This window comes from Bolinopsis microptera, chromosome 8, assembly GCF_026151205.1.
Source record: "Bolinopsis microptera isolate Bmic1 chromosome 8, MBARI_Bmic_1.0, whole genome shotgun sequence".
Taxonomy (NCBI): domain Eukaryota; kingdom Metazoa; phylum Ctenophora; class Tentaculata; order Lobata; family Bolinopsidae; genus Bolinopsis; species Bolinopsis microptera.
In genome coordinates, this window is record NC_087079.1 from 97,634 (window position 1) to 124,713 (window position 27,080).

General features: G+C 37.0%; 3 protein-coding genes across 3 annotated transcripts; all 3 read left to right on the forward strand.

Moving 5' to 3' along the window:
• The first annotated feature begins 6,863 nt into the window (after positions 1 to 6,863).
• LOC134819149 (TWiK family of potassium channels protein 18-like) lies at positions 6,864 to 10,368 on the forward strand. Its single transcript, XM_063828924.1, has 9 exons — positions 6,864 to 7,006; positions 7,128 to 7,266; positions 7,389 to 7,448; positions 7,629 to 7,717; positions 7,940 to 8,023; positions 8,219 to 8,357; positions 8,614 to 8,729; positions 9,239 to 9,304; positions 9,452 to 10,368. The coding sequence occupies exons 1-9, from the start codon at positions 6,929 to 6,931 to the stop codon at positions 9,587 to 9,589; spliced, it is 909 nt and encodes a 302-aa protein (XP_063684994.1). The 5' UTR covers positions 6,864 to 6,928; the 3' UTR covers positions 9,590 to 10,368.
• On the forward strand, positions 8,957 to 26,727 carry LOC134819150 (iron-sulfur cluster assembly scaffold protein IscU-like). Its single transcript, XM_063828925.1, has 6 exons — positions 8,957 to 8,985; positions 24,647 to 24,754; positions 25,216 to 25,303; positions 25,467 to 25,577; positions 25,708 to 25,786; positions 26,420 to 26,727. The coding sequence occupies exons 2-6, from the start codon at positions 24,654 to 24,656 to the stop codon at positions 26,482 to 26,484; spliced, it is 444 nt and encodes a 147-aa protein (XP_063684995.1). The 5' UTR covers positions 8,957 to 8,985; positions 24,647 to 24,653; the 3' UTR covers positions 26,485 to 26,727.
• LOC134819825 (ATP synthase subunit s, mitochondrial-like) lies at positions 19,024 to 20,693 on the forward strand. Its single transcript, XM_063829974.1, has 5 exons — positions 19,024 to 19,100; positions 19,219 to 19,309; positions 19,530 to 19,663; positions 20,239 to 20,357; positions 20,478 to 20,693. The coding sequence occupies exons 1-5, from the start codon at positions 19,031 to 19,033 to the stop codon at positions 20,691 to 20,693; spliced, it is 630 nt and encodes a 209-aa protein (XP_063686044.1). The 5' UTR covers positions 19,024 to 19,030.
• Positions 26,728 to 27,080: the final 353 nt, after the last annotated feature.

Consider the following 27,080-nt stretch of genomic DNA (forward strand, 5'->3'; position numbering starts at 1 on the left):
TGTCGGTTTGAACTTAGGGGTCGTTAACATATTACGTAATCAATATTTTAGCAATTTTTACCCCCTTCCGTAATCAACCGTAATCAAGACCCAACCTCCCCCCCCCCCCCCCTTCTGACAGCAATATTACGTAATCATGGCCCGGCCCCCCCCCCCCCCCCCCCCCCCCCCCCCCCTTGAGATTTTTCCTAGAGAACACTTTTCTCTACGTTTCATGCTATCATGATGAGCTGAAATCATTGTTATGGTATCCTGCCAAGCACCTTCTAAACTACTCACTATTATAGCCGGATATTCGATCAATTTCTAAATTTTATCACTATCAGAGTGAAATTGAGTGGAATTTAAAATATCAAATTGTTATTATTCTAGAGGGTAAAAACAAAAACTTTGATTACGTAATCAACGACCGAACCCCCCCGCCCCCCCCCCCACCCCACCCCGTAATCAACCATAAGCATTTGGAAACCCCCCTCGGCCGATTACGGTAGTTCTGTTTACAATGTCCAGTAAGGAAGAATTATGCTGCTGTTCTTGTGCTCATTTTTCCAAGTTTTGGGATTAATCTGGCGAACTTATGTCTCTACTCGTTCGAAGTGAGTGCTATTAATTACGTAATTATCAGCTAACTCCCCCCCCCCCCCCCCCCCCCCCCCGTAATCATTTGGGAACCCTCTGCCGATTACGTAATATGTGAACGACCCCGAAGTATAATCTGAGATACTTTATTTTATGACATGCTATATTGTAATTTGTTTACATGTTTCAGTGTACATTTCTACTGTACTATTACGAAATTATTATTACTGTACTATTACGAAATTTAACGAACTTGCTGCTTGTCCATCAGAATTGTGACTTTTATTTTGTTGAAAATTTAGGTGGGCACGAAAACTGTTAGTTAGAATGTAAGTTCAGAGGAATTTTTCCCTTACAATCAAGCTACATGAATTGTTGTGAATACTAAGATCAAACTATCATTTTACAGGCTGGCGTCATCTTCATTGACACACGCCCTATAAATTGTATAGTAAAAAGTTAATACAACCCAAAATTCCCTTAAAAATCTGAACACTCTTAAAACGTTCATTAAAAGTTAAAATGAGATGTTAGAGTATAACATATATAAGTAAGGGAAGGCCGAAAGGATTTATAATGTTAATTCCCAAAGGTTTTAAAATTAAAGTCTAGAGAAGTTAAATATATTCATGTTCACGGACTTCCAAAGTTTTGGGACTAGAATTATCAATGATCGACACAGAAATGTTCCCTTTGTCTATAAGTATAACCACGATCCAATAAATGTAAGCAAAAACTATATTCATCACTTATTTATCGCCATTTAAAAGTTTATAATATTTGACCCTATGTTCTCCAGTCCTAATATATAATATAACCGGCCCGTATAATATAACCCGTAAAGAGCGAGTAAGTAGTGCGACCGACGTAAGCCTTTCCACAGACACTACATTGGGAAATATAAACAAATAAATGATGTTGTAACTCTATAAGCAGTGGAAGTTTCCACTTTCCAAGGGAAGCTTTAAGTTCACAACATTTGCATCGTGGCACATTGCATTCGCTGGTTCATGGTTGGGCTATGTTTAGCTCCTAAAGCAAGTAAAGTTCTTTCAATTTGACGAGGCGAGATTTTAACAACATAACTCGCAGGACTGCTGTATTTAGCACACGCGCGACTGTAATGATATGAAAAATGAGCCGTCCGCTCATGCCTATATATAGTCATCGTGTCCATAGATACGTGAAGCGACGCGTATCCATAGATACGTGTAGTGACGCGCAAGTTATTCTATTATGAATTCATTTTGTTCGGCGCGCGGCGTAAGAATTTATTTTGACCATATAAATGTTCATAACTTTTTGTGAGAACCTGCGCTGAGTTTTTTGAGAAGGGCGACATTCGATTGAGCATTTTTGCTATCCAATGGTATAAAATGTAGCACCAGCGCAATTATCGCTCAAAAATCTTATTTCTACGCGCAGCTCTCAGCGGGATGGAGCAATTCCGCTGCACTGAATCTTTATTCGGAGTTTATGTTTATAAACAAATTATAGCCTGGGTTCCCAGGTAACTTTATTTTCAAAATATTATGTATTAGCCCGAGGCAAGCTCGAGGCAAGTGCGTGCAAAGCGCTGCGGTAAATATTGTATAACGTTGTGACCCCACGGTCGTTTCACTACCCCTGTAGAGTTTCTACGATACAGGGGAGCCGCGCACTTCTGCGCGGCGGGTCATACAACGTATGACAACGTAAATAGGGGTTTGCAGTATAATAAATATTTCAATTCAGATCGTTCACATATTATTATGTTACGGTAACCAATTGTCGGCCAATTTAAAGTTAAACAGCTTTTTTAAAAATTGTAGTTGACGAAATGAGAGTCTCCACTCAGTGTGTTAAAACATAATTCTTTGTCGACGTTTCGGCTACATGCCTTTGTCATAAACAGGACGTACTGAAAACTTACATAGCTGCAAAGATACAATGTTAAAATAATCTATTAATACTATTAATACTACGAAATATAACAACAACAAAAAATAACATCTTGAAACACAACAACAATCACAAATTTATCCAAAAGAAACATAAAATATAATGGCTAAAAGAATCCACACCGCAACAAACCGTGAACAATTCCTCATAGTACTACAAACATTTTACCAAGATAGCTCCTTCATAAAACTGATTAATCAAAAATTATCTAGGTTTATAAGTTCAATATTACATTAATTTCCAAGTATATTTTATCCAATCACCTTCATTTACGGACTCAGACAATTGAGTATTTATTTCTGGGTTTTCACGTTTTATTAGAACCGACTGCCACAATTGACGGTCCACATAGTCTTTACATCTTTTTCGAACTATAAACCGAAACGGTATGTTTGGCATTGAAATGTCTGCATGCTCCTCTAGGTAGTGCTTCCCCATGGCCGTAGATTTGTTGCCATCCCTTACTGATTTATAGTGTTCCCAGGCTCTACTTCTTTTAAACCTACCAGTTTCCCCAATGTAGGACTTATTACATATTTGGCATATTAATTGGTAGCAAATGTTTTTGATCATGCAGGATTTATCGCACTGGTAGCATTTGCTGTCACTTTGTTTATTGCATTTTGTTTGCTGTAGGCTAGATCTTGTTAAAGCTTCCATGAGACGTTTTCCTGATGTGAATGTTACCCTGGTGGAATCCAAGAGGTTTTGATTTCTTAGGGTATAGTAGACTTTTCGACACGTCTGTTCATTTATATAAGGTAATGATAAGTAAGCTATTTTTGAGTTCTTTTTAGGCGCATTTTGTTTATCCAGTGTATTCTGTGTTTCTCGAATAAGTTTCTTGACAATATTAGGAGGGAAACTATTCTTCTTTAGCATATCAGCTATTCTGTTGATACTGAGATCTTGTAGTTCAGGTGTGGAGCTGTTATTGATAGCCCTTCTGATCCCATTTTTGGCTGAGTTCAGAATCGTTCTACGAGGGTGAGCAGAGGCATAATTTAGGAATATGTCCTGGCTGGTTGGTTTTACAAATAAGGAAAAATCCAACCTCTTGTCCACTGTATTCATATAGATGTTCAGGTCCAAAAATGCAACACAATCTTTGGAGCACTCATATGTGAACTGTATATCCCTGTTCAACGAGTTAATGTAGTTAAACAGCAATAGTACTGTGTCTTCATCTCCCTCGATTATGCTGAAGCAGTCATCTACATATCTATCCCACATATCTATGATTGGGAGTCCTATTGGTTTGGGGGGAGCTTTTGTGTAGAAATTACACTAACAGAAGAAGCTTTTACAAACCCCATCCCTCTGTTCACTGTTTGACTTACGTAATATGTGAAAGATCCCAATACTGAATACGATTCAAACTTGTAATTTTATAACATTAATATTATCTCCCCAAAATGTATTTAATTTGTGTCACGAACAAAACATAATTATAATAATATGTCTGCATGATTAATGATTAGTTGTTGCTTGATTCCCCAGAAAGTGCTCAACTGCAGACAAGATTTTGATAAAGGAGCAACACATCATTTTAACAACATTCATTATTTTAATTTGGCACCCAGGATTGGTATTTTTCTTTCTTTAACAATTTCGTAATTTATACTTACAACCTGGATCATTTGATTAAATACATTTGGTCGTGTTTACAAATAAAGCTGGTATGTAGAAAAGATAATATTATTAATAATAATAATAACAAACACAAATACTAGACACTTAACTTTTTGATGTGTATTATATTATATATTACTAGAAAGCCCGTTACGTGGTCACAGGGAGGGAATTTGCAGTTTTATTGCATCAAAAATATCCATCACAACCGAAGACACAGCCGATTAAAACACATGAGTGAATACAACGTAATTACCACAAAATGACGTTAAAACAATCATTGCACGTGCATGTGCGCGTTTCAACACCATTACCATTCTTACTATGTAACTACCTTTTTCTCATCTGATTTGAACGTGGGCGGTGGGCGGTCGTACAAAAAGAATCTTTGGAATTATAATATAGATGTATTAAAAAAGAAAGCTGATTTATTGTGAAAATCCTTAAATAATTTATACGTTTGTAATTGTGCTCCAGTTGATATCAGGCTTGGGGTGGTGCTTTAGAAGCGGTATTTCGGGAGTCTAGTAAAGCTCTTATAGGCAACTGGTTCCTTTTGCCAGCCGTTTTTAGTCCAGTACTGTCTCATTCCTGATCTCAGAACATGCGCAACAAAAATTTTGTTATGCCATGCCAACATGAAATTATTTGGATCTCGTCGTAACCCCCGTCATTGCACGAAGTGGTTTGTGGCAAAAGCCACGAATGACAAAGCCGCGCACTCGTGTGCGGCAGGGCTACACCATGAAACAAGGCATTATGGACTATCGATTTATGAAATTTAAACATTTAGAATACAAGTCATTATTATTATTAAATCTAAAATAGCTAATAATTTAATAAATTATTAACAGGCCCCTTAACGTGGGCAATAATATACGCTTTATAAATTATATAAACAAATTGCAGTCTATTTTTCCAATGTTGTTAAGTGTCTCTTTAGATCTGTTTTGGTGTTTTGTGGGAGTTCCCACATTTGTTGGTTGAGAATGCTCAACATAACATACATGATGCTTGACTGCTTTATTGACCCGGACAGGCACCGGGGGCAGACATCCCAACACCAGTGCGTTGGGACATAGTGTTGGTCTGCTTCAGGACGTGTTAGATCCTAGAGAAGCCGCCATCCCCTTTACTGCTTTAGCTCAGCGGCAGCATGAGCCCTGGTTTCCTGCCACATTGGTACCTCTGAAAGTACAGAAAAGTGGTGGATTTCGGGGTCCAGGATCCTCCCTCTTTAATCTTTACGGTGGTGTTATTTCTCTGAGATGTTTGCAGAGTCTTTATTTTATGATCTTTCTAGTTTAGTTGGATAAATCCTGGAGAGCATCATTTTGACCCCAAAGAAATTCGACTCTTCTAATGAATGCTTTTTGTGTGCTGCTTTTTGTTAACACTTCATCTAGATAGGAATGTGAGTCAGCCCCACCCAGCTCTTCTTTTAGCTGCAGGTAACTGGTGTCTTGCACCTCCAGACACAATAGGAGCTGGTGTACAGGAGAATCATCGAAGCTGTTGCAGAAACGACAGGCCTCACCACTGTCACCACCCATGATCTTTTGGATATTCGCAAAGAGTGGTGAGCTGCCGTGAATGTAGTCCATTATTCGGCTGTCCAGATTTTTACTCGTGTTGTGCCTGAATAAGAAGTTGTTTTTGTCTAGGAGCAGCCCACTGTTTTTGATCTTTGTGATCACACCAAGTATCTTGGTCTCCTTGTTGTTACTGACAGTTCTGCATTGCAGAATACAAGTCAGTTAATGAAATATTTTTAGAATAAATTTCACTTCGGCTTTAGAATTTTTATTTAATTTTGAATTCTTTAGTTTAGGCTCGGTGCCGTCATTATAATGAGTGACTAGCACCGTGCTGATAGAAATTTATGATTGAGATGAATTTTCGAGTAGTATATAGTAAAAAGCGTATTTTACATATGCATAGCATAATCTAATTTTCATGAGCATATCTAATTTTCATGAGTTTATTATCGGATGTTCAAGTTTAACTGTGTTTATTATGATATTATAATTCATTGTAATATGGCAATAAAATTTAAATTTTGTTCTACTTAAAAAATTTTGTTTTACTTATTATTTTAGTGTTATCGTCACTACTTTAACGAGATTTCTTTGCGTTATCAATTTACAGTAATGGGACACAGCAGTTTTAAGACGGATAAGTGCATTTTTGATTGATAAGTAGTTCTAGTCACTGCTTATCAGCTTTACTATATTTAAGTGTTTAGTTTGTTTCATACTATACTATAATTTTCCGTGCGGAGTTAAATGAAACAAAATTAACTATGATGATTATACATGAATTAAGAATTTTACTAGATAGAGTGCTTATCTTAAAGTTAAATGTTTTTACAGGCTCTAGTGATGTAGTTTTATGACATTTCAAGCCTTACGTTGTGTGTTTCCTTTTGTGTCTAAAAGCATTATGTTCTTTCTATAACTATGTCAGCAGTCAATGAAACAAGTTCGTACTTGATTGTACGTACTAGAATATTATACATTATATAAGTATTATATTAAACAATGATCAATCAAGAATGCTTTAATATAATATGACAACTATACCATGATGAAATTGTAAATATTTTCCTGTATCATATTATTATCTTGATAATCCCATTATATATCCATATATAAGCCATAATCAATTCTGTCATTCTTAGATAGTAATATATACATACTAACACTAGATGGCGTGCTGTAGAATAAGTGGTCAGATAGTGACCTTATTGGTTAGCTTCAGTATACTTGTGTTCTACATGATGCTGGGGGCGTTCATGTTCACTGCAATAGAGCTACCACATGAGAGTAAAGGACATAATCTCTCTTTAGCTCGGGTTAGTTGTTATGAGTTCTATTACAATAATTACTGATCTTTATAAGTAAACAAGGTCTTCTGCTTTTATATTGAGTTATTTACAAATATATTCATTGTGTAATTATATCCCCTCTCTTCAGCTGCAGAAAATGACTTCAAGTTCGAGCAAAGCTATCCAGAAACTAACTGCTCGTTTCAACTCAAGTGCTTGTGAGAGTTTGGAGGCAATAGAGTTCTTTAAGAACCGTGACAATGCAACCCCTCATGAGGAGGATGAAGGTACGAGGAGAAGTGTGGGGCTAGATGAGGGGGAGGGAGGGGGGAGGGGATACTTTCGTTGTAAGAACTAACCCCGTTGTAAGAACTAACCCCTTTTAACCGTAAAATTATTATCTTTTCAGTGTTTTCCTGGACTTACACAAAATCTATGATGTTCGCCTTTGCTACCATCACTACTATAGGTAACACCTAAATTTAATAACGTATTGATCTGAAACAAATGTTTGGATACTGACTTGGGCCCTTTTTAACATCACCATGAATGATTCATTGAATTATCAGCATGCTATGATCTTCTGTATGGCCTAGGCTTACTATAACCAACCTGCTTAATCTTTATATTTTATGTCGTAATATATCAGGGTATGGCGACTCAATACCAACCACACATGTTGGCAAGGGAATGGCAATACTGTTCGCTCTGACTTGCATCCCTCTCTACTACATGATGGTCAGTGTTCCTGAGAATTTTCAACTTTTGATAAATTGTGTCCAATCTTGAGCAAGAAATTAAATTCAGATTAGGTAAAAGATAAATCTATGGGGAAACCCCACGTAATGAGTTACTTTAAAGCTGAGATCTCATTGTTTTTGAAGCAGTATTTGTTCGCTGTATCCACTATATATATATTACAGCCATCCACAGCCCCCATTTACTATATTATCACTACAGGTGATGCTTTACGCAAGACACGGGCTAACTATCACTAAAAGTCTGATTGAAACTTGCACCAGTGACATTAGAAAAGCTTTCCTGGTAAGATAATGGAAAGCGTTAAGAACTTTTAAATCAATCAACTTTTACAATGTTTCAAAATATAAAAGATTAATTGAAAAACTTTACATATTTAGGCCGGCCAAGATACCCCGGATCTTAGCGACACTTACAATGTTTTCTTAGAGTAGATCTATCTATGAAATATCGAAGATTCTACTATGAAATATGTTTCAGATTCTCAATGCAGTGTTATTTGGACTCCTATTTATTGCGATTATGTTCTTTACCGCTGTGTACTGCTTCACTGATAAAACTGACTTTGGGAATTCTTTGTGGTACACATTTGCCACTTTCACTACCATTGGATTTGGAGGTACGATCAGTGTTATGTAAAACATATTCAGGTTACATCTTATCACTCTGTAGAAATGTAGGAGGACATTTTCAAGGACCTCAATTCTCAACCTGAAACTAATATCAAAAAACACTCTGCAAAGCTAAGTGTATGCTGGGATTAATCCATGGCCAGGATGGGATGATGGGAATGATTATCAATGAATCTACTTAGAATTATTAATGAATCTAGTTAAAATGATTATTTATTTCTTGAGTAATATTTATAAATTCAGATCACGTCCCCGACAACGCACACTCTGGACACGCATTCTACTTTATTGTCTTTGTTACACTTGTTCACATATTGATTGGAATGATCGTGCTCTCTTGGAAGAGCTCCTTCTTGAAGGTAAATTAGCTGAGCCAGTGAGGCTTTCTCTGTTTAAAGGCCTTAAACTCTATACTCTATTTCTAAATGTTCCAATGAAATCTCTAGGAGGATTAGGCGATTGAATTTTGAAAATATAAATTTACATACGTTGACCATGATTACTAATTATAAGGATTTGGTTTATATATTATAAATATATTGGTGACCCCCGGCCCCCTTCCAGGTAAGTTTTAAGTATTAAAACTTTCAACACTACTATATAACAAATAATTTGTTGATGGCGTTGTAATAATAATAAGATGGCGTTGACGCCGAAAATTTGCCTACATTCCTAACTTCCTGTTTCATTTGTCCTTGTCTCTTCTAACCGGATATTATCCAACTATCAGTATTTCAATCATTATACTAATAAACAGCGAACTACTTCATCATTTGATGTTAAGTTTAATAAATCTATCATCAACTGATGAACTACTAAAGTTAATATCTAACCTTGTTTAATAACTACAAGATGTGTCTCCCTCCAGTTACACCGCACAGTGGAGAGGTACAGCTCTACTGTATTTGGACTCTGCTGCCATGTCTCTCTTAATGTAAGTAGAGAGTTGTTAATGTGAACCTTTTTTGAACTGACAGTATCCAGTTACTATACCCTTTACACCCCCTGTTCTATTCAGTGCCCCCCCCCCCCCCCCCCCTAGTGTCGACCGCGCCCCCCAGTTAAACATTGTATTCTACAGAGTTCACTGCGTGTGGAGGTTGGAATGACTCGTTTACCAGAGGAGCCAGTAGACGCAGAGATGGAGGCTGTCCAGTTCGACCCTAATGATAACGAGGACGAGGACGTCTTTAATGAGGGTCAGAGAGTTGCCACGTGATAGTCACGTGGGCACGTGATAGTTTACACTTCAGACTGTATTATATTAATTAATGTTAATCTCTAGTTGATTCTGTTATTTTGGCTCACCCTGTGTCAATGATGTTTTGACCAATCTCATCTTAACATAATAATTTATTTTACTGTAAGTTATAATTTTATTTTATGCGAATTTACATACGTTACAAAAGTTTATGCTACAGTTTTATCTTTAAATTTCACAAAGTATTTTAGTTTTTGATTAACAAATAATTTTATGATATATAGTATGTTATACATTATACAATAGTACAATGTAACCTAATGTAATATGACAGAAAATATATAATTTCAAAATTGTGATTAATTTCAATTACGTATTAATCATGATCAATTATTAATTTATGTACCTGATATGAATACGAATAAATCGTGTGCGCGATCTATAATAATCAATATGTTCAGTGTACATTTTTTGTTTGTTGGGTTTTATAGGCAGAGCATGGTTTTGACGTTTGTTAATTATATACTTCAATTATTTTTCAACCAAAGCCGATATTTTTAAATTTCATTCGTAGAAACATGTAAGTGTAAGCTTTTTTATTAAGTTTAAACAGGCTTGAGAAGGAAACAAGGTTTAATAGAAGAAGAGAAAAGGAAACAATAATGATCAATTTATTACATAGATATAATACCATTATCTATTTTATTATTATCATCAACGTAGATCGTGAATTTAAAAATAATATTTATATGTGTTATGTTATTGTGATTGATTTTTAGTATTTATGATTTATTGCTGCTATCACACCATAGTTTCATTAACTACAAACTCATGAGCAAAGCTCGACTGGGACTGGAAAAAGTGCAGGGACCGGGATTAAGACCAGGAGGCGGGACCGGCTAACAAAAGTTTTACTTGCAATAATAATTGGATAGAAGAACCAATAAAATATCAATCTTAGTATATTGATCTTAAATGACGTTTATAATCTAGCAGCTGGTAAGAATTCCGTGGGAACAAACCTTGCGGCGCAAGTTGTTCCCACGGAATTCTTACCAGCTGCTAGATCAATAATGGTGTTGAGTGTATTTAAACAGTATGCTATGTCAGCAACTTGGTTGATTAGTGTATCAAATTTGCAGAATATTCGTCATTTTGATTTTAGCGTAAAACATCATGGTATTTTGTTGTCTGTATCTAAGTAGCCATTGTGGTTTATCAGTGCGAATACTTTGCCTATTACGCTTATATTACTTATTAATAAGACAAATAAGACAAAAAATTTTTTAAATTACTGCTCCAGTAAAATACTTCTTTCCATAGTACTTACTTTACTTTATCAGCAATCATAATTGATAACAGCATCTAAAAAGCTTTATATTGCATTCCAAAAATTCAAGTATTGAAATTGATAAATTTGAAAATAGATAGCTTCTTGGAGTATATATTGGTGAACTATGAAGAACTGTATAGTGTATTTAAAAGCGTTCTATCTTATAATTAAATGTCCCTTCATTCAGGAGATGTGTTTGACTGATTGTAGTCATGGCAACCACTGAAGTGTTCCCTGTCAAAAAGCGGGAGGAGTATCAGCAGTGGAGAAATTTAAAGGGATTCTCAGTGGAGGAAGTTGGGAGGCATAATTACGAATATCCTGTAGAGATAGAGACATGGTCATCAGCATCTGGTCATCCCATGCCTAAATCGTGTCAGATTCCTTTTGTATATCCTCGTATATCACTTCCATTAAGCTTGAAATTAGAGAGATGGGTAGATAATCACAAAAAGTATATCCTTGATGTAACCAATGATCATTTGTTTGACTTTGAAGTTGAACTTCCTCCAAAAGAAATGCCAGAATTTATTCCTGAAATTTTCTCCATTGGAAAGGTTCTCACGTGGGCAATGAGAGAACAGTTCGACTTGAAACAAGTCGACATTTTCATGGTAAGTTGTGCTTTACGAGATATTGCTTCTACTGCAACTTTAGGCCGTACTGGTGAGTGGGAGTATGCAGTTTTTTGCTACAAAGGAAAAATGTTTATCGAGAAGACTGTTGATGACAGTCAAAGATACTGGAAGTATGGTTTAGATGCACCGCCAAATTATGACTACTGGAGATTTCTGGATAATCCGAAAATTCTTCCAGTACAAGGAGAAAAGAATTCAGAAGAAATTAGTTATATTATACCTGACTTTGATTACTCTGATGATACAAAGATGCATTGGGAGTTATCAAAGTATGGTAAAAAGTTCGAGGATGTGTTAAGAAGTGAGGGGGGTGGGAACCCTCAATACAACGGAGAGGATAAGAATCTTAAATGGGCAAAAAGTAACAAGCTATTAACCCTTGGGGACCACAAAATTATAACTGCTACGAGATTAAGTTGCCAAGAACCAGATGGGCCAATAGATAGTCAGGAAAACATGGTAGAGACAAAAACAATGTTTCCCCAGTCGAAAGAAAACTTTTCTAGATCTAAGGCGTTAAGTTTATGGATACATTGTGCATTAGTTGGCATTGAAGCTGTCTATTGTGGATTTCGTTGTGAAGATGGACAATTGATTGGGATTAGGAAATTCACAATGAACGAATTGGCAGAACTAGGCAAAGATTACTGGTCTGCTCCTGAGGTACTTGTATTTTTGGATACATTCCTTTCGTGGTTAAAAGAAAAGGTAAACAAAGATTCAGTGCGAAATAAAGAAGAAGTGTGGCTAAAAGAGGAGATGAGTGGAGATGAAGGAGCAATGTACACCTTGATTTACTCAGGAGATGGAAATATCCGACTGGAAAAAGATGAGCACCCAGAGTTAAAGAAAATAGTTACCGAGAGATACTGTCTATAGTCACATATTTAGCATATATTATGTCTATAATCACATATTTAGCATATATTATGTCTATAATCACATATTTATCTTATTATACTACATGTCTATAATAGCATATTATGCAGTATTTTTTATGATTCCCGGTGTAGTTGAAATTAGTTATTATTTTGTGGTTTGGTTATGGAATATGAATTTTTGAATTTGAAATTAGGTTACAGAATTGTTTTTTAGTAATTTTTTGAACATTGACTAATTGATAATGATATGGGTTTGTTAGTTTGTTACATTATGTTAAAGAAATGTTTTTTTAGTGAGTGTTGACCATTGTGCATTATAATATTATCTTAAACTGTTTTTTTGATTATTTGATTGCTTCAGATTTTCGTTTATTTTTAAGACTAAATATGTGTTTACTAATTTGTTGTTATATTATTTTAAAAAAATTGTTTTTTAGTGATTGTTTGAACATTTTGTCTTCCATCGCAACTTTTGAATTGAGAGGAACTAGATATCATCCCATTAGCACCTAAGTAATAATCTTCCACCCATAGGGTATAGTATGTGCAGGCTGCAGCGGGGGGGGGGGGGGGGGGGGGGGGGGGGGTGCAGGTACTTTTTTGATGGAACATAACCCTAAAAGTACCCGAGGGGTGGGTGGGTGTTTTATGAAATTTTCGAAAAGTATCATGGTACTTTTTTGTCCCAAAAAAAAGAAGGGGTACCCCAAAACATGATTATAAAAGTACATGGTACTTTTTCATTACCAAAATGTTAGAATTGGGGTTTTCTGAAATTATACCTAGCTTGTTGTAGAATGTAGATCTAATTGGGGTTTTCTGAAATTATACCTAGGTAGCTTGTTGTAGAATGTAGATCTAATTGGGTTTTTCTGAAATTATACCTAGCTCGGTGTAGATCTAATTGGGTTTTTCTGAAATTATACCTAGCCTGTTGTAGATCTAATCGGGTTTTTCTGAAATTATACCTATACTCTAGTAGCAGGGAGGGATTGAGTGTGCACTTCGATGTACAGAGTTTTTTGATACTGAATCGGGTTAATTAGGTCATTGGTAACTCAAATTACCGAGGGGCACATTTTGTGTCGCTAGTCCCAACCCTGTGGGGGCCACGCCCATATTTCACATTAGGCGCATATATGGGAAATATGTATCTCAGCTTCTGAAGGTCTTAGAGACTCAAACTTTGGCTTAAAATGACCGCAATGCACATATTTATATTGACACTATGAAGGGTATAAAGGCCCAAAATGCTTACTTTTGGAAAAAAATCCAGAAAAACCGATTTTCACTGGGGCGAGAGTGAAAAAATCTACTCTAGAAGCTTATTGACATCGAGTATGCAGTTTGGTGTCTACAACTTTTCTAGAAACCAGGTCTTTTGTAAGGTCATTCTGGATCAGAATTGATAAGGTGCGCAATTTCTATCAGTAATCCCAACCCTAGGGGGAAATTTCTAAATTACCCTCAGGCGCAAATATATGACTTTTGTATCTCGGCTTCTGAACGTTGTAGGGGCCTCTCTTTTACCTCAAACTAACTGCAAAGGCCACATTTATTTACAAGCTATAAAGCAACATAGGGTTTATAGTGCTTAGTTTTGGAGATATTCATTAAAAACTGTTTTAACTTTCGTGCATCCTAAATTAGTAACACATGTACTTAATTTTGGTATCCCGGGCTAAAAAAGTCTTACAGACACTTCACTTGCAGCACAGCAAAATGTTCAGCATGAACACATTCAGATAATATTTATGGAGCAACACAATTCAGTTTCAGAAGCTCCTTCCAGCTATCTTATCTTATCCACAAATGTACACATCTAACCATCTCTCTGGTTACTTCAAACCACTAACCACTTCAATCCCCAAATTTATACATCTAACCATCTCTCTGGTTACTTCAAACCACTTCAATCCCCAAATTTATACATCCAACCATCCCTCTGGTTGCTTCCATCTCGTTAAAGCCAAGGATCGACCGAGACTGCTTTTTTGACCGGGAATGGGAAAAAGTGCTGGGACCGGGATTAAGACCGGGACCGGGATTAGGGATCGGGATTAAGCCGGGATCCCGGTCTTACCACAAGTTGGGCTCTCTTCAGTACTGTTTGGCTATTATGGCTAATTACCTCCAATCCAACCTCATGTAGTAGAATCTACTTCTAGTTTCCTTCAATTCTGCTACCTCCATTCTAGCTCTTTCTAGCAATCTCTGAATGCTACTTCCTGCTCTATCTAGCTTCCACAAACACCCAATAATTGTTGTTATGCTACAACTAGCACTGCAAATTCTAGCCATATCCAGCAACCTCAGACTTACTCCTACTCTGTTCAGCTGCAGCTCATTGGCCGTTGTACCAAAAACCGGTCCCCAAACAAACAAACAAACAGCTATCACCAGCACCTGCAAATTCTAGCACTATCCAGCAACCTCAGACTACTTTCTGCTCTATCCAGCTAACACTAGCAAACGGTACCCACAAATTTTAGCTTCTTCTAGTTACTTCGGGCTACATCCATCCTTATTCTGCAGTTAAATGAGCACTCTCAAATTCTATCTGTTTTACCTAATTCCGGCTACCTCCAGGCTCCAGCTAGAACTTTAGGGTGCTTGTGCTATCTGGATATAGCATAATGTAGTCTGAGTTTGCTGGATAGGGCTATAATTTGCAGGTGCTAGTGGTAGCATAACAAGTAACAACAATTAGTGGGTGTTGGTGGAAGCTAGATAGAGCAGGAAGTAGCATTCAGAGGTTGCTAGAAATAGCAGGTTTCCCCTTCCTCAATGAGCTGGAAATTGTTGAATGCAGCTGATGCAGCCTGAAAGAGCCAGAATAAATTGTTGCTGGTGGTGTTATAAAAGGCAAGAGGTAGCTTAAGTTAAGTTTGCTAGAAAGAGCAGAGGTTGGAGGGGCCAGGGGGCCTTGCAGTAGCAGCTAAATAGATGTAGCCAAAAAAAGTGAAAAGAGCTGGAGTTGGTGGTTTCTGCCCACTGGTGGTACCTGTATAGAGCAGGAGGTAGCATTCAGAGGTTGCTAGAAAGAGCTAGAATTATAACGTGCTGGTGGTAGCTGTGTAGAATAGGCATGACATGGAAGTAGCAGAATTATAGGTAGCTAGAAGGAGATTCTACAACATGAGGTTGGAGTGGAGGTGATTAGCCATAACAGCCAAACAGTACAGGAGAGAGCCCAACTTGTGGTAGATATAACGAGATAGTTAGATTTTCATGTATAAATTTGGGAATTGAAGTGGTTTGAAGTAACCAGAGAGATGGATAGCTGGAAGGAGCTTCTGAAACTGAATTGTGTTGCTCCATAAATATTATCTGAATGTGTTCATGCTGAACATTTTGCTGTGCTGCAAGTGAAGTGTCTGTAAGACTTTTTTAGCCCGGGATACCAAAATTAAGTACATGTGTTACTAATTTAGGATGCACGAAAGTTAAAACAGTTTTTAATGAATATCTCCAAAACTAAGCACTATAAACCCTATGTTGCTTTATAGCTTGTAAATAAATGTGGCCTTTGCAGTTAGTTTGAGGTAAAAGAGAGGCCCCTACAACGTTCAGAAGCCGAGATACAAAAGTCATATATTTGCGCCTGAGGGTAATTTAGAAATTTCCCCCTAGGGTTGGGATTACTGATAGAAATTGCGCACCTTATCAATTCTGATCCAGAATGACCTTACAAAAGACCTGGTTTCTAGAAAAGTTGTAGACACCAAACTTCATGCTCGATGTCAATAAGCTTCTAGAGTAGATTTTTTGGTCATAGATCAGACAAGGCTGGTCGGTCGGAGGTCGGTCGGAGGTCGGTCAGGCGCCGGTCGGCGGTAGGTGAACGCCGGTCACTCTCGCCCCAGTGAAAATCGGTTTTTCTGGATTTTTTCCAAAAGTAAGCATTTTGGGCCTTTATACCCTTCATAGTGTCAATATAAATATGTGCATTGCGGTCATTTTAAGCCAAAGTTTGAGTCTCTAAGACCTTCAGAAGCTGAGATACATATTTCCCATATATGCGCCTAATGTGAAATATGGGCGTGGCCCCCACAGGGTTGGGACTAGCGACACAAAATGTGCCCCTCGGTGATTTGAGTTACCAATGACCTAATTAACCCGATTCAGTATCAAAAAACTCTGTACATCGAAGTGCACACTCAATCCCTCCCTGCTACTAGAGTACTAGCTCGGTGTAGATCTAATTGGGTTTTTCTGAAATTATACCTAGCTCGTTATAGATCTAATTGGGTTTTTCTGAAATTATACCTAGCTTGTTGTAGATCTAATCGGGTTTTTCTGAAATTATACCTAGCTCGGTGTAGATCTAATTGGGTTTTTCTGAAATTATACCTAGCTTGTTGTAGATCTAATTGGGTTTTTCTGAAATTATACCTAGCTTGTTGTAGATCTAATTGGGTTTTTCTGAAATTATACCTAGCTTGTTGTAGATCTAATTGGGTTTTTCTGAAATTATACCTAGCTTGTTGTAGATCTAATTGGGGTTTTCTGAAATTATACCTAGGTCGGTGTAGATCTAATTGGGTTTTTTCTGAAATTATACCTTCCCCCTTTAGATATAAGGGAAAACCTTAAAAAACCTTAAATTTGCACTTTATTGTATTACTTTTGTCCAAACTTTCGCACTGTGGACCTTAAAAAACCTTGAATTTAACTGTTTTGGACCTTAAAAATGGGTCAAAAGGGGCCTTAAAAGACGTGAAAAAACCTTAAAAATGACTCTCAAAAATGCCGGCAACCCTGTTCACAAGTCACATCGAGGTGTCAGCCCCTATCAAGATTCTAAAAAAAGTGCGATGAGATTGGATTTTGAGACTAAAAGTGCGATCCCCCCCCCCCCCCCCCCCCCCCCCAGCCTGCAAGATTTCTTGCCCCACAAATTACTTTGTATTTAAAAAGATTTCCCTTTGTAAGTGAAATTGTAAGTATGTCGCTTTATGTCGCTCGATGTTTATATCTCAGAATTGTAAGTATGCCGCTGTAATTTGGATCCATGCATAACGAAAAATTTAAGTGTGTATTTTTATGAAGGGTATAATGTTACATATTGTATATCTGACAAGCCCCACGTAGCGCCCCAGTTTAGGGCACGGCCGCTAAGCAGCTGATTCCGGGTTCGAGTCTCGTCGACGGTCATTCTTTTGGCAATTATTAATTATTTTACTAAAATTATCATCAGAGCACCTTGTAATATACTTTATCTGATAAATTATACAGTTCGTACTTCAGCTAGAGAAAACTGGCATTTAAGGATTTGTCCGGGGAAGGCCTCGTTCATACTGAAACATATCAAATTATGGTGAACGGAGTTATCTGGTAATATTTGTTTTGTTTTTGGCTAGAATTTAGAATGGAATCAATGTGATGAGGATCCAGAGTTAATTACCTGCTAGGATTAATAAGTCAGGTCTACAGTTGAAGAGACCCTTTTTCAAACTTTTAATGAAGAAATATCCACTGTGCCTATGGCAGTGTCAAGTATATTCATTATTCTGAGAAAGATGGAGTCGACTGTAGCCAGGAATAGTACCTTGAGATTTCGACCATTACCGGACCTCCTTTAATGGTAACCATGGTAACTATAGTAACCACTGTGAATCTTGATCTTATAAACCGATTAATATCGACAACAACTAGTATCCTTTAAGACTTAGACAGTACAGAAAAGTAAGCCGTCAGAGTAACACAACCAGTAATAATTCAAAACAATCAATACCAAAAGTTCAATGACCATGAAAAGTCGGCTTGGTGATAAAGACGAAAAGGCCAGCAAGTTGAGGAATAGTATTATGGGGCCGTTGCGCGCGACCGAATTTGTTGTGCTGAAAGAGGGTGCCGAAATCTCGCAGTCAGACTCGCGATATTGGGGTGAGATTTATACTAAACTCGTCAAAATCTCGCACTAATTGCGCGCGGCAAAGTTGTTATACTTTAACCACGTGATCTCACACAACACTAAGTTCGGAATTTACAAAGTATAAAGTACATTTTTGTGTCGCTTAAAACTTTTAAATTACATTTTTTCTATTTTCTCACACATTTTTTGTTAGTTTTTTTTTCTGTGTTTATTTTAAGATTTTGTGCGATGAGCCTGTCTCGCCATCTCGCATGAATCTTGACCTGGGGGTGTCAGAACATCTTCAGTTTAGAAAAACTGATGAACAGGAATTTTTTGAAAAAAAAGGAGGGGGTGGGGGGTCATTTGGGACAATTTCGAAAAGTACTGTGGTACTTTTTTGTTATTCTATTCGTGAAGGAGGTGGGTGGGTGGTTATTTTCAGAAATTTCGAAAAGTCAGCATATGTTCCATCAAAAAAGTACCTGCACCCCCCCCCTCCCCCATTCAAAAGCAATCATGTCTCCCCCATGGCCCCATGCATACTTGATATGAGTCTTGTCTAATCACCTTGCAGTTAAACATTTTAGCATCCGTTGCCATGGCTACTTACACCAACGGGACTAAATCCATACATTGAGCATAACTTTAACTACAATGTGACCATATTTATAATAATAATACTGTTGAGCAGTTTCGTTATCTATATTTTATTATCTAAACTCTGTTATCTCCCCAGCTCAGATCAGAATGAATACTTTCTGCACCCGACAACTCATGAGATCAGATTTCAAGAAAACTGGCTGCAGGAACATAATAGGTAATTTCAAACATGATCGTCTTACTTTGATTTTATAGATATTTTCAAGAAAAGGCAGATTCAATTGCTTCTTATTTCAGAAATCACAATGATTATATTGTTATCAGTAATATGTTAGGTTACGCAAGAAGATGGAAAAATAATAGGATAGATGAACAGAGGATGAAATACATGGGAGCTGATAAACCTGCTGCAGAATGGATATTGCTGTATGTTGTACATTAGTTTTACACCTCATTTGATCATTTTCATGACAATATGGTTATACAATATACATGTGTATACATTGTATACATAGTGTACAATGTACACTATGATTAGGAGGGAATCTGCATTCCACAAAAACAAGCTGACTCTGCCAAATATAATGTAAAACATTCTTCAACCACCTCTAACCAGTAACCAAACACATTTACTGAACTTTTGCAGGAACAAGGGAAAAGTGAAGATGTCTGGTAGTAATAAGTGGATATCTTCATTCTGGGACTTTCCTCAAGATAACTTCTCCAGTGACTTCAGACTGACTCACATTCAGGCTGACAACACTGAGGTTTCTTCTACTGGTAATTACTTTAAACACATACTTATCATACCTTAATTACTAGCACCCAGTGTCACCTAGTCTAGGGAGTAGCTTCAAGGATCCATTGAACCTATGCGATCTCCTCGGTCGACTCAGCCGAATGATAGGAAACTTGACTGAGGGTTAAATGAGGAGGGGTACCTGTTAAAAGTTCAAGAAACTTCCTAGGATACCCCTTCAGTGCATACTGCATACTGTAAACATAAATACTATTAACTATTAACTATTAACTACAGTCTACTTAAATACTTGTCACTAATTAAAACCGGTTGTTATGATATCACGTCTTGTTAATATGCCAGTTTCCTAGATACACCTGCACAATTATATTATTACACAGTTGTACAATGTACGTTATACTGTCTCAGTTGTATAAGCTTTCGTACAGTACACACTGCACAGTCACTGCACAGTACTTCTTGAACTTATTATAGATATATGTGTTGAATTAGTCTTCTTGTTTATTAACATTTGATTCTTAGTTAGTATAATGAGATAACAGTCAAGTTTCAGTTAAGTTTGTATGACAGTTAGTTTAAATTGATGTATTATCAGGTTTTAGATACATAAAGAACCTGGCCTATATCCAGACAGCCTCGTTTGCCCAGTGCCGGTATGTTGATGACAGTGCACTGCCTCATTTACATGGTTCAGCAGACAGCGGTTCATTAAAGGTTACTTTTTATTAACTATTAATTATTACTTTAAATAGTAGTCGCACTAGCTCGTATAATCCATTAATTGCTGTACTTTCATCTTTGCTTTAATTTCTACTGACTAGATATTCTCTCCAGGCACTAAACCTATCAAAGACTAGTATCACACAGCACGGTATCCGTCAGCTAGCAGAACTTAAATCACTCAAACATCTCGATATTTCGGATTGTAAAGGAATGTTGGATATACCTTTTGAATCTGAGTTGCCTGATTTACTGGATTATCTCAAATCTGAGCTCCCTAAGTGCGCTATAATCTTACATTCGGGCAAAGTTCTGGAAGAACAAATGTGAGGGTGCAAGTGATTGTTTTGAGAAATCTTGTAGTTTTTATTATTGAGTTTACAGCAATAGCAGCAAATCTGGGGAAACTTTGAAATACACCACTTTGAAGCATTTAACCACCCCTTAAAAATCACAGAATATGAATTCTAGTAATCTGAATATTTACATAGGTTCAAAAATGTCATAGCTTTATGATAGTGCAACGAAAAAAATCTCAGAACATTTTGGTGCTGAGTTAGGTGGTTAAGTAGTCGAAAAATGACTGATTTGTTAGTGGACATTTTTTATACCTCTTACACCCAAACCCTTATTACAGTGAAGATATGAGTAGTACAGTTAAAATTGATGGTCATTATTAAACAAAAATGGTTCATCGACACATAGTTGAAGAAGGAAATAAAAAAAATTAATAAATGTGGTCTGTGGAGTGGTTTATTTGTTTATGTTATAGTGTACGCGTGCGCGCGCGCTTGCGCGTACTTAACCATCTGTAGGCCAACATATTTAGTCTATGCTTAAATTCTTTATATATTATGTCACCACTATGGTGCCCAATACTTTTAGTGAAGGTCTGATGTAGAACAGTTAACCACCAACTGTGGTATATCAAAAAACCATGTTTGTACGCGTGCGCGCGCGCTTGCGCGTACTTAACCATCTGGTATGGCACAGCATTGAAATATCACTCTAATTTCAGAGGCAGAGGACACCATCCAGGTGCCCAAAACTTTTGGCTATGGTCCCAATACCATAAAACCTTAGATGTGGCCTCAATGTGGTTAAAACATGTATATTTTGGACTTTCGGTCAACAGAAGCCATCACAAATTAACCATTATTCAGCAACCTCCGAACTTTTTGTGCCTTATTTTGTTTTGATATTTGATTATGAGAGATAGCTGAAGGATAATAAGTGATTTTAAAGATTATGCAACAGAATGTGTGGCCGTATGGCGGTTAAAACGACCAAAAACACTGATTTAGGTCAATTTTAGACCTTTATTAACCATGCTGGACGCAACAAAGGACTCAGCAATGTTTTTGTGCACATAGATGAGCTGGTAGTTATATCTAGATAATGCAGCATGGCCAGCTATAGCTTTACAAAGCTAATATGTGCTCTAAAAATGGTTAATTAGAGCAAATATAGGATATTTTCGAGACATTTTAACCACCATACTGCACATTGATCATAATGCATGAACTTGGGGTCAATTATTGATTTGCAAACAATTATACACTCAATTGGATAGCAAACCATTATCCGAACTTCATATTGTGGTTAATTTTCACTTTAATAGATGCCTTGTTCAACAGCCTAGCAAGTCATATAGCCCTTTTAACCACTTTTATGACAACATTTCTTGATAACTTTTATCAAAACCCTTCAAATGTCCTTTGTTGACCAGAAAAAGTTGACTAAAAGCATTAATATTGTTTTGATTGGTGGTTAACAAAATATTTTGACGTTTTAACCATCTTTTTAGCACTTTTTACGAATATTAACCACCTAAAATTAACCATCTTACTATATATAAAGCGAGACGATATATATATATTTATTTATCCGTGCCATTTTACTGACACCACGGCATCAACTTTAACGCGAATTTCCGCAAAAATCGTAAAAGATATACAACTGAAACTTTTTTGACTGGGTCAAATGCTTTAATGGCCTTCAAATCAGCATGAAAAAATTAAAAATTGGCCAAGGAATAAGAATTTTAGTGCCCAAAATTTGGACTCCCAAGTGGTGTCAAAAACGCGAATTAAATAGGTAATAATTATTTTATTCTCTCGAGCCTTGACACCACTTTAGGGTAGACGGGTTCCTGCTAGTACTATTAAATTGCACATTTGTGATGAAAAATTATCATCCATGTACAAATGAACAACCACCACTATACATCTATAACCAGAGCAATATTTATTGCTCATCGTTCATCTTCCATTTAACCACCATTAGGACCACAAAATGCCCCCAATGAGGGTTTTAAACTTTTGTAATAGTTGCACCATGGGATGATCTCAATATAATGACTACTCATTTCATAATATCATATCTCAAAATTGTGGTTAACCCTAAAACTGGTATTTTAACCACCATAGTGGCCACATAGAGGATTCATTAACCTCAATTATTCAACATAACTGTCAGGGGTGTAGGAATGATTTTGTTCATGGGGGGGCCAAATTCTAAATATTTGTTGGCGCTTCGCGCCACAGCCTAAATTGTTTGGCGCTTCGCGCCAAAGCTTGAATTTCGAGGGTAAGGACAAAAGGAAATTGCAGCATGTGCGGTATCGCGATTTTTCACGTTTGCCGCGACAATTCGCAATTTTTCAGATCCTGGCCTCACGACAAATCGCGATTTTTGCAGTTCTCCGCGTCAAATTGTGCATTTTTCTTTAAATCTGAGGACTAAATTCGCGTATTTTCCTTCAAATCTGTGGGCCAAATATCACGTTTTCTATAATTAATATATGAAACCAATCAGTATTACATCCACAACCTTTCGAATGCAGGTGCGGACTTCGGAAACCGAAAAAAATATTTTCGGCTCAGAATGATCAGGGTAGCATGAAACATGAACAAAAGTAATTTCCAGAAAAACTTTGAAAAATTTGGACTTAGAAAATTTTCGGTCCGAGTCATTCGACATTCTCGATACGTACCTCTGAAAGCAGAGCTCCCTCTTCCGAGCTCGTATTGCGAAGGGGAGGCCTGCCTTTCAAGATCGAATTACAAAGGTGAACCCTCGAGTCCAAAATCGTATATCGAACTTCGAAAACCGAAAAAAAAATTTTCGGCTCAGAATGATCAGGGTAGCATGAAACATGAACAAAAGTAATTTCCAGAAAAACTTTGCAAAATTTTGACTTATAAAATTTTCGGTCCGAGTCATTCTCGATACGTACCTCTGAAAACAGAGCTCCCGCTTCCGAGCTCGTATTGCGAAGGGGAGGCCTGCCATCCGAGATCGCATCACAAAGAGGAACCCTCGAGTCCAAAATCGTATATCGAAGTTCGAAAACCGAAAAAAATATTTTTGACTCATAATGATCAGGGTAGCATGAAACATGAACAAAAGTAGTTTTCAAGAAAACTTTGAAAATTTTTGACTTTTAAAAATTTTCGGGGAAATTAAAAAGTTGGCCCTTTTTGGCCCCTTGCCCAGATTTCATGGGGGGGGGGGGGGCGATGGCCCCCCCTGCCCCCCCGCTTCCTACACCCCTGATAACTGTACTGCAGTGTTTTGTGCACCAGAAAAACATCACTCCAACATTGAGATTAACCACAATAAGCTGCAATATCATGTTGAAGTCAACATACACAAATTTTGTGAAAAAAGTCAATGTCCACCAAGTTTCCCCAGATTTGCTGCTATTGCTGTTTAAATTTTAATACGATATTTATTATTGCTGGCCCTTTTGTTAGAAAGTTTTGATTTTTTGATATTTTTTTAATTGTTCAACTTCAGTGTGGTTATTTATGTATTTATTGCTTTCCAAACCGCAGCGGTTATAAACTTATCATGAAAATGTTATGTACATAAAAATAATCGATTATTGAGGAGTTATAAAGTGAGCTAATTTTATGTGCGTGATTGAATTTTTGATCCTGCATTTCTTTTCCTTTCTACTTTTCTACAGAGAGTTTCTTAGAAACTCAATTTCTAATCCAGTCTCTTTGTTATTATGTAGTTTTTGGAAGTAAGAACTAGGATGTTAATACTAACACAGACTCTTTCTGATCATGTCTCATTATTGACATTTCGAGCTAACGTGCAACTTCAATATTTTGCTAATATGACGCCATTATCGGCGCAACTGCAATGCCATTTTGCCGCTACCAGCTCAGAAATGCCACTTTCCTTACTTTTGTAGATTGAATTAGTTTTAAATGATTTCCAGTGACTCTCGGAACTTAGTTTCTAATCCTGTCTCACTGTTCTATATTTGTAGTTAGGATGTTAAGACTTACACAGACCGTGCTCCGGCCAACTTGTCAGCTGGTTCAGCAGACTGTAAGCTATCACGCCAATGTTATTGATCACTACGAGAATCCCAGGTATGTATTATTAGAATCCCAGGTATACATACATGTATTATAGGGCTCTGTATTTGCAGTATTTGGTTCTAATTTATCCACATTTTATTCACCCAACGCGAACGTATGGGGTTGGGATAAGGTCAGGAATAGAATTTCTGTGTAATATTATCTTCAATTTGGTTAATTTCTAAATTCTACATACATCAGATTATATGAAATCGTTTGTGCCATCATCAACTTCATAAGTCTGCAGAAGTATTAAAACCTGCAGTAAACCTATTTGAAGTTGGTGGTTGTTATGAAAATTAGACCATCTTCTTTCTTAGCTTATATTAGGCTAGTGATATCAAGTACAGATTCTAACACTTATTACCAACTTCGACATTAAAACATACCCCAAAAGATATTAAGTCTTTAAATCAAAGATAGAATCATACTTTTATTGTGTTTCTTTGAAATGTAATGAATGTTATCCCCAGGAATGTGGGATCCTTCAAGAAGAGTGAGGGTGGTGTGGGGACTGGTTTAGTTGGAGCCCCCGCCTGCGGTGACGTCATGAAGCTCCAGGTAATGTTACAGAGCAGAGCAAATCCCTAGATCTGAAATTAACTTAATTGGTGCATAAGTGCTCTTGTTATAGAATTCTTTAATATCATTAGAAATGAACGTTTATGTTTATATTCTTTCGGCATCTGGAAAGTTTTGGTTCCTACGATTTTTGTTTTCTCAGCTGAAAGTAGATGATGATGGAAGGATAATTGACGCGAAGTTTAAAACCTTTGGATGTGGTTCTGCCATCGCTTCAAGCTCACTGGCTACAGAATGGGTCAAAGGAAAACATGTACGTAGTTTTAAGTTAGATTGATTGTCTTGGTAGTCGAATATTTATTGGCATATTCTGTTTACACTTTACAAACTTCATCTTCTGATGACTTGTTTGGAGACTTGAGATAACATCATGTTTTTACTAGGTGGACGACGCTTCCAAGATTAAAAACACAGACATTGCCAAGGAACTGTGCTTGCCCCCTGTTAAGCTACATTGTTCTAGTAAGTTCTATCCGGTTATTTGTGATTCTTTGTGGAAAAATCCATAAAACATCTTACTACGGAACAAAATGTTTTCGCAGTTACCATAGCAATGTTTGTCGCAATCGCGTTTAAGGGGACATACACCAAAACCTTTTAAGCCGGGACCCTCGATTTGACTTCATATTATGATGGTTAAAGTGTACGTGCTGTACATGTTTATGAAGTATAAGATCATGGGAACCATGCTTGGCCGACGACCAAACTTAAAATTCCAGCGGCACGCGCGGTCTACAAATCAATATAAGCTGGATAGTCTAACGTAGAAGGCAACTTAACGAACGCGCATTCTGCTGCGCGGTCGCTTAGCTCATTTCCAGTAAAATCCGATTAAATACACAGAATTGATACAGTATTTTAAGATTCATTACTTGTTTGGGCTTGGACACAGCTGCTTGCAAGTGTATTTTCTACACAATAACTATGCTTAAAATGAGGGGGGGGGGGGGGGGGGGCGATGAGCCCCCCATATTGATGGCCACTATATTCTCGTTAGTCCTGATTAATAAATTAATTAAATCTCTATGTCTTCAAAAACTGTTAAGAATTCAAATTCCGTCATCAACAAATTTCTAACGTGTCCCCATGTTTCAGTGCTAGCAGAGGACGCAATCAAAGCAGCTATCGCAGACTACAGGACTAAGAATACCAAAGAATGAGATATTGAGAGCCGACCCTCCACATTTGCACTGATCGTCAAAGAATTAATTAGACCCTCTTAAAACTTTTGACTTTATGTGATAATTTGATACCATAGCCATTGCATGTTTGTTTATCTATTGTATTTGAATTCACAAAATGTGATGCTACGGTTAATTTATTACATGGGTGACAGTGTTCCTTACTAAACAAAAGATTATTGCCATAAAATTGTTCAACATTTTAACAAGTTTTAGCAAATATTACACGCATTTCATTTCTCTTTGGATTGTTTTGTGAACAAGACGTTAAGACTGTGTAACAATCAAAGATTCCAACAAAATTCTTTGTTTACGAATTTGTTTAAAGGAGAAAAGTACAGACCTGCTTTCACCTTATATAATTTCTCTTCGTTAAAACTTATTTGCATCCTGTAAGTGTAAGTCCTCTTCTGTATCCAGACCTACCCTCGGGCAGTCATGAACCCTGTTATAACAGTAACTGCAGCACTGTACCATAGAGAGAGAGAGAGAGAGAGGTATTATATAAGTCACACCATTACTCCACACACCGCACTGCGGTCTATACAGCACGATCAAGCCAAAGTAATAACTAA

Excerpts from the sequence above, each read along its gene's own strand:
- LOC134819149 (XM_063828924.1), top strand. The coding sequence starts at position 6,929 with ATGATGCTGGGGGCGTTCATGTTCACTGCAATAGAGCTACCACATGAG. Across the intron at positions 7,007-7,127 it reads ATAATCTCTCTTTAGCTCGG|CTGCAGAAAATGACTTCAAG; the intron begins GTTAGTTGTTAT and ends CCCTCTCTTCAG. Across the intron at positions 9,305-9,451 it reads GCTGCCATGTCTCTCTTAAT|AGTTCACTGCGTGTGGAGGT; the intron begins GTAAGTAGAGAG and ends TGTATTCTACAG.
- LOC134819825 (XM_063829974.1), top strand. The coding sequence starts at position 19,031 with ATGAATACTTTCTGCACCCGACAACTCATGAGATCAGATTTCAAGAAA. Across the intron at positions 19,310-19,529 it reads GCTGCAGAATGGATATTGCT|GAACAAGGGAAAAGTGAAGA; the intron begins GTATGTTGTACA and ends GAACTTTTGCAG. Across the intron at positions 19,664-20,238 it reads CACTGAGGTTTCTTCTACTG|GTTTTAGATACATAAAGAAC; the intron begins GTAATTACTTTA and ends ATGTATTATCAG.
- LOC134819150 (XM_063828925.1), top strand. The coding sequence starts at position 24,654 with ATGTTAAGACTTACACAGACCGTGCTCCGGCCAACTTGTCAGCTGGTT. Across the intron at positions 25,304-25,466 it reads GTGACGTCATGAAGCTCCAG|CTGAAAGTAGATGATGATGG; the intron begins GTAATGTTACAG and ends TTGTTTTCTCAG. Across the intron at positions 25,578-25,707 it reads AATGGGTCAAAGGAAAACAT|GTGGACGACGCTTCCAAGAT; the intron begins GTACGTAGTTTT and ends TGTTTTTACTAG.